The sequence below is a fragment of the Triticum urartu genome, chromosome 2 (assembly GCF_003073215.2).
Source record: "Triticum urartu cultivar G1812 chromosome 2, Tu2.1, whole genome shotgun sequence".
NCBI classification, from domain to species: domain Eukaryota; kingdom Viridiplantae; phylum Streptophyta; class Magnoliopsida; order Poales; family Poaceae; genus Triticum; species Triticum urartu.
Genome location: NC_053023.1, coordinates 669,990,287 through 670,002,164, shown reverse-complemented (window position 1 = coordinate 670,002,164; position 11,878 = coordinate 669,990,287). Strand labels below are relative to the sequence as shown.

The following is an 11,878-nucleotide window of genomic DNA, read 5'->3' as shown; positions in this document are numbered from 1 at the left end:
GCGTGCCGTCTTCTCTCCGTCGTCGCCACCTCGGTCTGCCATGATAGCGCCAAGTACCAACCGCCCGTCAAAATGAAAATGTATGTTCATCCAGGACGAATTTGGTTCATTTTTGGATGCATACAGGACAGGTGCCGTCTTCTCACACATTTGTCACGCCTAATTCATGGGAACTTACCCCTCTGCAAATGAAAAACTCTGTATGTCACACAGAAATTTTACAAGGAACGCAAGACTTCAGCATGATTCGTATCTCAAGTTTCGGTGAAAATGAAATCCCAGTGGTGTAAATTTAGCTGAGTCATTTCTTGACCTACAAACAGGTCGAAAATAGGGGTGTACTAGATAGATATGGAGAAAGAAAAAAACTAGCCAACAGTTCCCTGGTATAACCCTACTATGAGTTTCTACGACTAGCAGCTAAACACAATTGAACAGATCATTACTATGAAAGACCTAACATGAGAGGTCGCCGGACGGGAGTAGAATGATCTCCATACTTTCATCCTTGGCAATTCCATCATGGCCCGAACTCAACTGCGCATCGAAAATCATCTCCCCGCGGCAGCTCAAGTCTCGAAGCAAAGGAAGTAGAGGCTCTTCTTCTTCACTCTTCAGAACAGAGTGTTGTTTCATCAGTCTTCTCAGCGCTTCAAGTTCAACCGCAACCTCAATCATCCTCGGCCTCTCTTCACCTCTCAGCCTCAAGCATCGCAAAGCCAGCTGCGCGACCGTTTTGACATGCCGCATTCCAGCTTCCTCGGCCACTTGAGAGTCTACAATCTTCAGCAACTGGTTCTGATGGAACATCGTGCTAAAATGCATCGCTAGGCTTCTCACCTCGTCCATCTGTCCGCCACATATTGGTTTCTCCCTTGTCAGTAGCTCGATGAGCACCACACCGAAGCTGTAGACGTCGCTTTTCTCGGTCAGCTGGCTTGTCTGGAAGTACTCAGGGTCCATGTACCCTAGTGTGCCCTGCACCAAGGTCGTCACATGGGTCTGATCGCGGGGTATCGGCCTTGACGCGCCGAAATCGGACACCTTTGCGGTGAAGCTTGTGTCAAGAAGTATGTTCGATGACTTGACGTCTCTGTGGACGATTGGCGTCTTTGCAGCCAAGTGCAAGTATGCAAGTGCCGATGCTGTTTCAACTGCAATCCTCAGGCGGTCCTCCCACGACATCGGGATTGATGTATTGTGAAGATGATGAAAAAGGGCCCCGTTGGTGATAAATTCATAGACCAATAAGGGAACTTCTGCCTCGAGACAGCAGCCTAGTAGCTGAACCACATTCTTGTGGGTCACTTGTGAAAGAATGACCAGCTCATTCACGAATTGCTCCACCTGGCTCTGATCAACCCGCTGCGACCTTTTGACTGCTACAACCGTTTGATCCGATAATATACCTTTGTAGACTGTCCCGAATCCACCTCTGCCAACAATATTGCTATCGCTGAATTTGTTGGTTGCCTTGTCAAGCTCACCTGAGGTAAATATCCGCAGCGGTGCCTTCCGAGAAAGCATCTGCTGCTTCAGTAACACACCACCATTCTGCATAAAATATCTCTGTCTTTTCTTTGCAAGCTTTCTCCTCTTAAAAAGACAGTGAGTCCAGAAACTGAAAACAAGGAGAAGCAGTAGCAGAGCTAGTCCCACAACTGCAAAGGCACAGTAAAACTCGGAGGATTATTTATTTGGTCAAGCATTAATCTAACTCAACATGCCTCCTGTACAGTGTAAACATCCATCGCATGACAAAGCAGTGAGATAGGGCTTCAGAAACTTGCCTATTGAAATCTGCAGCGTGCCAATTCCATTGCAGCCACTTCCATCCTTTCGGCCATTACCACTCATCCCTGATGGGCAAGTACAGTTGAAACCGCCCTTCACGTTGATGCAGCTATGTGTGCATGGATTTCCAAGGAAGCACTCATCGATATCTTGCCGACAGTCACATGGAACCAAACAGATATCAGATATGGGTAGTTCTTGCCGATTATTAAGCTGGAAAACAAAAACTGAGGAAACAAAAAAAGTCAGAAAATATAAGCACATACGTGTTCATTACCTTGGCATCCACCAGGCCCTTGCAGGTATGGGTTCCCCTGAAACCCGTTGGTACAATTGCAGCGATATCCAATCCCATTAGACGAGTTATAGCAGTAAGAATTCTCCTTGCAAGCATATGATGCAGAGCGGCTTGCCTCCTCACAGCTGCCACCATCTATGGACCACTCAAGAACAACATGCCGGTACTGAGGAGGGCTTTTATTTGAGTTGTTCATGATCTTCAGGTCAGCAGTAGCGAAAGCATAGGAGTTCTGCTCCACGATGAACGCCTCAGCACATGCTGAAGTATACTTGCTGAGGCTGGCAGTTATGTTTATGTTTGTGAAATCTGAATACAGCTTCTTCAACCCCTTTGGCACTGGTGCTTGGCAGCAAGCCACACCAGAGCAAGCACCATCGACGATGCTATTATTAGAGCAAAAAGAAGCGCAGCCACCGCTGTAACCACCACTGGTACCATTCACCAGCATGGCCACCATATTACAGCCGACAGCGGTGAACTTGTTCCTTGTATCGGAGAAGGTGAAGTTTGTCCCCTCAAGGCTGAAGCTAGCAAAGTTCCCTCTGCACTGCGGGGAACGGGAAGCGGCACTAGCCAGGATGGTCACATAACCATCCAGCAAGGAGATGTTGAGAATACTAATTGAGTTGTTGCCTATGGGAAGCCTAGGACCAGATGAAGTACAATTGATCTCGAACCCTTGAGCTGGGGAGGGGCTCTGGCCATGGACACCAAAAGGATAAGGGATAGAGATGTTGGAACTTGAGCATGCAGAGGTACTCAATTCCATAGAATGAACAAAGAATGGAGAGAAGCATGTGAGGAGGAGCCATGGCAGGAGAGGAAAGGGAAGCAACTCCTTCTCCATTGGTCTTCGGAAACAAACGGTAGGCTCAAACGCCTATTTATCAATAGTTTCTCAGGAAACCGAGAGGAAGAACCACTAGCAAACACTTGCCCGTGGTTCTCTGGTACTCTACCGTGGTACACTCTAATTTTCTCTTGTAGGACAATACTGGGGCATCGTTTTCTCATCTTATTGTGGTCTAGTTTCTGTAGTGGGGCACCGTTTTCTCATCTTATTGTGGTCTAGTTTCTGTAGTGGGGCACCGTTTTCTCAACTTATTGTGGTCTAGTTTCTAGTTTCTGTAGTGGAAGCCAAGAAGGTGATCTATTCGAGACTCACAGCCACAAACAGGCTTCAGCTAAGATGTGCCGATGTGGACTTGTCCCATTAACTAATAAGCACGACCATATTCCCTGTTATCATTTTCCCCTTCCCCTTTCCATCTCATTTCCTTCCCTGAAGTCAAGTGGATGCTTCAAGCAAACACAGGGTACCAGAGGGGATGCTTTAAACTGCTGGCCTTTGTCTGTACATATACACCAAATATCAAATAATATCATGCAGACCATTGCTCATGGGTATCATTGATTGATTTCACCACCTGATAGGTGACAGGCCACCTAAAAGTTCAGATGAAAGTATGCAGGCCTACGAGTAGTAGTACTTGTCTTCTCGTCAAGTAGTTTGGATTCACCAAGTTCAGTCGATGCCTGAACCTAAACAACCAAACCTCATGCCCGGTCTACCTAGATGGTAAAAAAGAGGACAGTAGATGATCAGGATCCATTGCCCCTGCCATCCAGCCAGCAGGAGGGCAATCCACAAACGGAACTGCAGAGGAAACAGGTAGTAGCAGTTTTTTTTCAGAAGAAGAGCGAGTGGCAGATTCAGATATAGGTAGTGCCAAAATTCTAGGGTTCTAGACTCTTACCTCGCCGCCCATGTCGCCAGGCACGGCGGCTCCGGGCTCCGCCTCCCCGCGCAACCTCCAGTCCAGCTTATCACCGCCCATATGAGCCTCCCAGTCCCAAGGTCGCGTTGCTCGGGACGCTGGGCGGCTGGCGGAGTGGGCAGGAGTGCGTCTGCCGGCACCGGGGAGGGTGCGCATGCGAGCGGTGAGGTGGCTGCCGTGCTTTCCCCTGCCATTGCGGCGGCGGAGGAGGTGGGAGAAGCGGCGAGTGGCGAGGGTGAGGAGTCCTGGTTTCCGGAGGACAGAGAGGAGGCTGAAGCGGTCTGGAAAGAAATGCTGAAACTGTAAAGAAGAAACAAGGCAAAGGCTTGCCATTACATTAATTAAGAGAGAAGGTTTGTAATAAAGTCCAACAGAAGGCAAGAAAAAAGCCATCACTATCGCGGCATTGCATAACCCAAGTGCTTAGCGCCCCGACCACCCACAAACGAATTTCTTCTTCGATGTTGCGTAGTCGAAGGTGTCACGGTGTTTCGACTTGCCTGACAAATCATTCGTGTTAGTGACACAGACCCTTAATGGAGGTGAACTGAGTCGTGACAGTACCATATTACAGATTTCGGGCTTATATGTAAAGGGATTCGGCAAGGGAAACCCCCTAGGTTATCAAGGGGGTTGGGACTTGGAGAGAAAAGGAAAATACTTTTACAAACAGTCACATGGTACTCGGGTAATTAGCCGTAGCAAAGAACACGAAATTCCAAATGTTACTCTATGCTTTAAAAACGACAAGATCGGACACGCCTGTCACTTTCATGTGTTTGCTGCTCTACACAAACACAGACTCGTGGTCTTTTACAACTTCCAACCGATTCAACCTAGGTATATTTTACAGATCGTTTGTGTTGTTAGTGGCACATGCCCTTCATGGAGGTGAACTAAGCCGTGACACTACCGTGTTACACCAGCAATGGAAATGGAACTTTGCGAAATTTCGGGCTTATATATAAGGGCCTGTTCGGTTGACAGGGAAAATGGAAAGGTTTGACAGGGATTGGCAGGGATTACATCCTCTACAAGTCAAAACCTCCTTCAATCCACCCCAATCTCCCTGTGAGGAGGTGTAACCGAACAAAGCCTAAAAGGGATTCGAAGGGGATTCGACAAGGGAAAAACACTAGGTTATCAAGGGGGCTGGGACTTGAAGAGGAAAGGAAAGTATTTTACTCACAGTCACATGGTAATTAGCCACAGCAACAAACACAAAATTTCAAATGTCGCTCTATGTTTTAACAGCAAGATCAGACACGTCCGCCACTTCCAGGTATTTGCTGCTCTACACAAACACAGACTAGTGGTATTTACATCTACCAACTGATTCGGCCTAGGTATATTTTACAGAAAGATGTAGGGAATGTAATAACCACATTTTTTGCATTCTTTGTAATAACCACTTGGTCCCACCTTGCACGGGGGACAGACAGATATAAAATACCATGGCAGCTTCAAACAAGAAAAATACAACAAACGACGACGACGATGGCAACAATGCCAGCAACACAGCACTGCAGATTCTGTAATAGTAACTATTGACATACTGAGGTCGATAAGGTTGCCCGGAAAGCTTTGATTGTGTTCACAACATTTGAAGCCGCTCTTCTGTGTATCACACACTAACCTACATATGCTTCTGTACAGGTGAAGCAATGACTCCAAAGTCTGGATATAAACTTCTACATATAACATAGTACTATTGACCTGTTGGGCTGTTGGCTATGTATGTAATGTAACAACATATGTAAACTATGTAGATACATGATCAAACACAAAAGTCAGCACCTTCACAGTACAAAAGAGAGAGGTGGCCAGTTCCGAACGTTGGCCACCACTCTGGTTGCCCCTTTGTTGAAGAAAGCTCCTTCCATCAGATTGCCCAGCCAAGGCTTCGGCATCTGAACACAAAAACAGTTTTCGGTCTTCACACCAGCCACCGGACGGACAGTCAGAGATCAACAACGGTTTTGATGTATCGACAGTTTGGGACTTTGGGAAATGTACATACAACAGCTGCAAGCCTGAGCCAGGTCAAGCCATGCCAACCATTCGTACTACCAGCATAGCCAAAAGACCTACGGTGGATCCCGTACCGCAGGACTGGCCTTTCTAGCACGGTGAGCAAGAGCATGGGACGGCCTGCCAACTGCTTCCATTATCCTACTGAACACAACCTTTGCAGGGACACATGTGACCAGCGGAATTGCTTCGTCTGATTTCAATAGACCACCCAGAACATCGCTGCGCCTATGTGCCTTTGCCTGGCCACCTTCTCTGTGAGGCTTTTTCCCAATGGAAATGGATGAAACGGGTCTGGTTTTCTGGCTTGGTGAGCTTGCTTTCTTGAAGCCAGAGGGCTTCTTTTGAGATTTCTGAGAAAATGGCCTCCGCACACTGGTGGTGCTTTTCTTTGCATGCTTGACCCCCTGCTCATCGGTGGCATTGCCATCTAAGGTTGCTCGTGATGAATTCAAACGTGGGACTCTGGGCATAGCAGTCCTTCTGCCTGTTGGCCAAGCAGGTGGTGCTGCTGTGCTATTTTCCAGAACAGGATCACTGCCCAAAATAAGCCTGTCCATTGAACCTTCTTCAAGAATTCCAACTTGGATAGGGTGTCCAACAATAGCTTTACCATCCAGTCTGCTCATCAAAGAAACCAATGGGACATGCTCGCCTTGATAGTTAGCCTGTACCTTCAGGTCAACATTAAACAACACCGGCCCAATGTAACCAAGATGTGAGCCATGATTTTGTTGATACAATGAAGATCCTTCCCCACATGCCTTCTGACCAATAGAGGTTATCTGATTGCCATTTTTATTTAGCAAAGAGGTCTTGCAAGAAATTTCACAGTCGTTGAAAGAAGTGTAACTTCGTCCAATATCTCTGATAGGTTCTGAAGATAAGGGATAATCTTTACCATAGTATCTGTTAACGCCTGAATGATTCGCGGCCTTGTCAACCAAATCTGCTTCATCACGATCACAATCCAACCTTTCTTGGTTCTCAGGAAAACTTTGACCAAACGGTTGATGGCTTGACGCATCAATAATCTCAACTTTAGAGTCACCTTTATTGGTCATTTTGAGCAGCCCCTTCATGAAACTACTTGAGCTATCTAATGACAGATTTTCATCCGCCTTCCCCATTGGTCTCTTCACTGCAGTGCGCCGGTTGCGTTTACCTTTCATATGCCACTGGGAAACACCTAACTCAGGAGAACCATCCTCACCTAGTAAGACGTTTTGTTGAGGAATAAGAGTAGAAAAGTTCATCTCATCATCGTCATCAATATCATTTGCATGCCTTGACTTATTAAAAGCCTGGAGGGAATTAGGATCACATGCATCTGATTCAGGGGATTGTACCTTAGCATACCCTGCCAATAATATCAACAAAGGGAAAACGATCAAGTAAGGACAAATATCCAGTAAGAAATGTACGGAAGTCACTGGAATCAAGCATCATAAGTTCAAGACAAAGGTGGAGGTTGTATGTTATTGTAGCAAAACACAAACATGATCAAGTATACTTAGCATATCTCAAAGCACAGAGTTTAATCAACAAACTTCCATAAAAGAAGTGCACCAACAAAATAGATGTACACGGCACTAGGTAGCATAGTAGAAATGAGCTGTACACGATTTTTGCAACAGTTCAGCCCCACACTCACGCATAACTAAATAATTGCATGATCGGCAATAATTGATCCTACAACATCCCTACAATATCATTAGGCATCAATATTTGACAACCTAAGCAGGAGCATGATTATTTATTGTTGTGTCTTACAAAATCAAAATCCAAAGAAGAGGCATGTAGCAATGAGGCACTTACTTTGCAGAAGTTCAGCATCATCTTCTGTCTCAGTATCTGAACATAAACTCATTGAAGGATCAGATTCATGCTTCTCAACGAAGTCCGGAAATGTTTGCTCTTCGAGAAGAGTATCCTCCTGCTTTAGGTAAGTTTCCGTCTCACGATGAGCTTCTGTTAATATTGTTTCCTTAACAGGTATGAAGTCACGGCTATGTGCATCACCAGAATCAGCAGACAGGTATGTGGCACTTCTTTTGGCCTGACAGATAGCAGGCAAAGGATCCTTACCTCCTTCAACTACAACAGTTCCAGAATCATCATTGCACTGAAAAGGGCGAGGAAATTTGACGCTACTCTGTACAACTTGAGCAAGTGGCCTGCATCTATCATGTTTTTTGACAACAGATGCTTCAAAAACAGCTTCCACTAATCTTCTCTTTTTCAGGGCTGTATTTTTCTCACCGCTCTCTACATTTGATCCTTCTTGCGTATGTCCTGAACTGGAAAAGCCATTGACGTAATTACTGAGAGTGTTCCCTGAAGCTTCCAGAGCAAGAGATCCTGACAAGTTTCTTTTTGAACCAGCATGAATAAACTTTTCTTCACACTCTTTTGTTTTACCAAGGAGAACAGAGTTGTCCCCTTTCTGTTTTTTACTCTTTTTGCTTTTATAACGAGTAGTGCTGAGATCTACGCGTTGCTGAGATGCTGAGCTTTGCAAATGCAACTGAGGTTCCTGGACGTTGTTTCTTGAGTAATATTCTGAAGGGAAGTCGTCAAACTCCCTCCCTGTGTCAGCAAGGAGGGTACTGCAGCTGTCATCTGCCCTGAAACCTTGGTTCTGGTACTTCAATGCAAGCTGCTTTCTTTCCAATTCAAGAGCATGAAGAATAGCATCTTCTCTACGAGCATATTTTTCTCTTCTCTTTACAGGAGTTCCTTGAAAAGCCATTGCCTTCTCAATACAAGCATCAAACTCTCCACATCTAAATTCCTTGACACGTTTTGATTTCTCCAGGTTATACCAGTCACTGACAAAGAGAGGAAACAGAAAGAATCAGAAATCAAACTGTAAGCTCTGTTGAAAGCCAAATCATTAACAGGTAATACTGAGTACTCTGTGCAATCAGCAGTTTGCCTGTTATCATTGTGAATTAAACACTCACTTGAAACTAATTCTTTAACATTCTTATGTACTTACTCTTAGATGGAGAAATACTTTCATACTTGGGATCTACGAATAAGTAGAAGAATAAACAAGAATCTGATCCATTTAATAGTGACTAGAAAACTACTACATAAATAAAATCATCTAAGCAAGAAATTAGTCAGTGAAACTTGTAAGAAAATGTAATCTGATAAGGCTATGTGTACCCCAACCACAATCGTTGTTGATCGACTGTATGAGCGTGCTATTTGTGCACCACAAGTTGATGTAGAAAACGAACCCTAAGAATCAGAGATGTCTACAAGCCAAAGTCCTTTCAAAAATTTGATTAGGAAGGTGACAAGATGATGCATTCGTGCCCGATTGCAGTCTGCTGGACATGAAGAAGTCCAACGTATCCACGACTTTGATTGTGTACGATCACAGCAGAAGCAGCTAAAGCGAACCTGACTTTAGCATAGTCACGTAAAAAAGAAACACGTATGTGTGCATGCATATGAGAAAGAGGCTTAGTTGTGCATGTGCATGAGGTTGAATAAAAATGTTTTCTAATCAGAAATATAGATAGTTATGGGTGCAGCTATCTAAAAGGAAATATGAGACCTGGTCGGTTTGAATAGAACAAGATTTTGTTGCCTTTTATTTCAACGGTCATGACCACCCGATCTATCAAGAGTGACGCATACAAGGGTTCTTACATGGAATTGCATGAGTTTGGATGGGGTCCACCAAGCAGGAACTGGTGGTGAGATTTAATTGGCAAGAGAGTTTATTTTAGAGATTGTTTCTGTTGGTATTTATCACGAGTTTTTATCAGTGTGGCCAGCTTGGTGGCAAGGTTAAGAGTGTTGGGCACACACTATAACTAGCCAGGCCGGTTAATGCATATTTTTCATGAGGTCGCGAATAAAAGCAGAAAACGCCCATGTCGGGGATGACTAAATACCGTGCTTCTGCGCCGCCTTATGTTTAAGGTTTCAAACTGAGTTTTGAGGTTGGTTGAGCACTTTGGTGCAACGGAAATCTACATGCTTCGCTTCTTGCATGGTTTTTCAAGGACAAAGAATCTTTCTTTGCTTTTCCAGTGCCTATCTAGTTCTTCTTTTTTTCTCTACCAATTCATCCACCAATCCTTTTTTCCACTTCGTTATAGAGCTTGTTGCCAAGGATTCATAGATTGGTTTACCAGCTATATATTATCTCTAGTTAAAAAAAATCAAGAATTACATCAGACTACAATATTCAAATTCAATACACCATAAATCCAATAGACAGAATCACAGAACATACAAAATAAAAGGCTAAACTAATGTATTTACCACAATGCTCTTAAGACTATCCCAAAAACTGCCACTGCCATGGAAGAATCCAATCAGTACATCAACTTTTGTTTCATACTTTAGTCATCTTTTATTTCATGCAACGCCCATTCCAAGACTGGCACGCGTGTTTTATTTCAGCCTAGCACTTGCATTTGTTGCCCATTTATTAATCTAGAGTGAGTAATTGCCGAAATAACATCCAATCATTTATTCAAACATGTGGAAGTCGCAGTATCTATAAAAGTTTGTTCCCATGATTAAAATACCCCGTTTGTTGATCTAATAGCGTTTGGAATGGCAACCCAAAGGAATTTCATATGATTTTTGGAGGGTTATAATCCTTTAGAATTTTTCCTGTGTTGGTCGTTTGATTCATAGGATCGAATCTTATAGGAATTTTTCCTAAGGAATAATGTCTACTACATTTCATTGGAAATCCAGCATCCACTCCAACCTCATCTTACAGTTCTTTGTTTTTCCTGTGAAATCAAATACTCTATGCTAATCCTACAGGATTCAAAAAAGTGGGCATGCCACTCCAATCCTGTATTTTTCTATTCCTACATTTTTTGAATCCTGCAAACCCTATAGGATTCAAGTGGGCATGCCACTCCAATCCTGTATTTTTCCTATTCCTATGTATTGTGAATCCTGTGAATCAAAAAGTGCCTAAGTATCCCCATGTCATTCCTGAACCAAACAAATCCTTATCTAATGAATAGCTGAGAATCAACTAACCCTAGGTCAATCTCTTATCTTAATCTAGATAAATTAGGGCAAAAAATACATAGAAGAGGGAATGGTAGGAAAGCTTACATGCTAGCATCCTCGCGGCCGAGTAGCTTGACCGGAGTCCCCGTCCTGGGCGTCACCACCTGCGACGCCGCGAGCTCCTCCTGCCCGACTATCCTCCCGGGCCACCAGGACCCGTTCCGCCGCCGCACCCAGACGATGGTCCCCGGCGAGCAGTCTGAGATTCCGCCTCCATCCACCTCCCCTTGCCCCTCTCCTCCTCCTCCCTCTCCCCCCGAGCTCCGCCCCATGGCGACCAGGCCGCCACCAAACCTAACCTAATACTCAGGGGCGGATCTACAGGGCGTGCGGCACGCTGGTGGGATTAACTTAGCCGCTGGCTGAAGCCAACTCGCGCGGGATTGGGACGTCGGCGGTCGGCGGTGAAGGGCCGGCCGGCGGTAGAGCTAGGGCACGGTCAAGGCGGTCTTTTTTCTTTTTCTTTTTTTCCTTGAGGGAAGAAGGGCACACGGTCTGAACTCGGAAAGACAGAGCCAAAGGTCCAAACGTGTGTTTAGGTGTTTTGTCAGGTGCTCAGCTAGACCAGTTGACGGACCGATGAGGAGGGCCAAGTCGGTCGAAAAATAAAATAAAAACTGACATGTGGGCCCAAGACGATTTTTTTTTTGCAGAAACTTATGGGAGCTTTATTGACTTAGTAGCATGTAATTACAATCAGCCCTGAGGCTGTTAACTAGGAAAGGAGGGCAGTCCTCAAGCCAGCACTCCGAAACCAATAAGGCGGAAGCCTTCTTGGCACACAGATCGGCCAAGTGTTCACCTTTCTAGACACATACTTAAGCGAAAAGGAAATAAAAGATAAAGACTTCTCCCGAATTTCATCTAAGATAGGCGCGACAATTGATCTCGAACTATCACGCGAAGACCAGAG

The 11,878-nt window shown here is 44.8% G+C and overlaps 2 protein-coding genes across 2 annotated transcripts; both read right to left on the bottom strand.

Annotated features, from left to right (window-relative positions):
* Nucleotides 1-265: 265 nt before the first annotated feature.
* On the bottom strand, nt 266-4,189 carry LOC125539614 (wall-associated receptor kinase 3-like). The gene is made up of 4 exons (XM_048703110.1): nt 3,853-4,189; nt 2,072-3,752; nt 1,791-1,943; nt 266-1,661 (listed from the first exon to the last, which is right to left on the bottom strand). Exons 2-4 carry the CDS (start codon nt 2,940-2,942, stop codon nt 457-459), a joined length of 2,229 nt encoding a protein of 742 aa, XP_048559067.1. The 5' UTR covers nt 2,943-3,752; nt 3,853-4,189; the 3' UTR covers nt 266-456.
* Nucleotides 4,190-5,397: 1,208 nt separating this feature from the next.
* LOC125539613 (uncharacterized protein At1g51745-like) lies at nt 5,398-11,493 on the bottom strand. Its single transcript, XM_048703109.1, has 3 exons — nt 11,011-11,493; nt 7,723-8,735; nt 5,398-7,264 (listed from the first exon to the last, which is right to left on the bottom strand). The coding sequence occupies exons 1-3, from the start codon at nt 11,235-11,237 to the stop codon at nt 5,961-5,963; spliced, it is 2,544 nt and encodes an 847-aa protein (XP_048559066.1). The 5' UTR covers nt 11,238-11,493; the 3' UTR covers nt 5,398-5,960.
* Nucleotides 11,494-11,878: the final 385 nt, after the last annotated feature.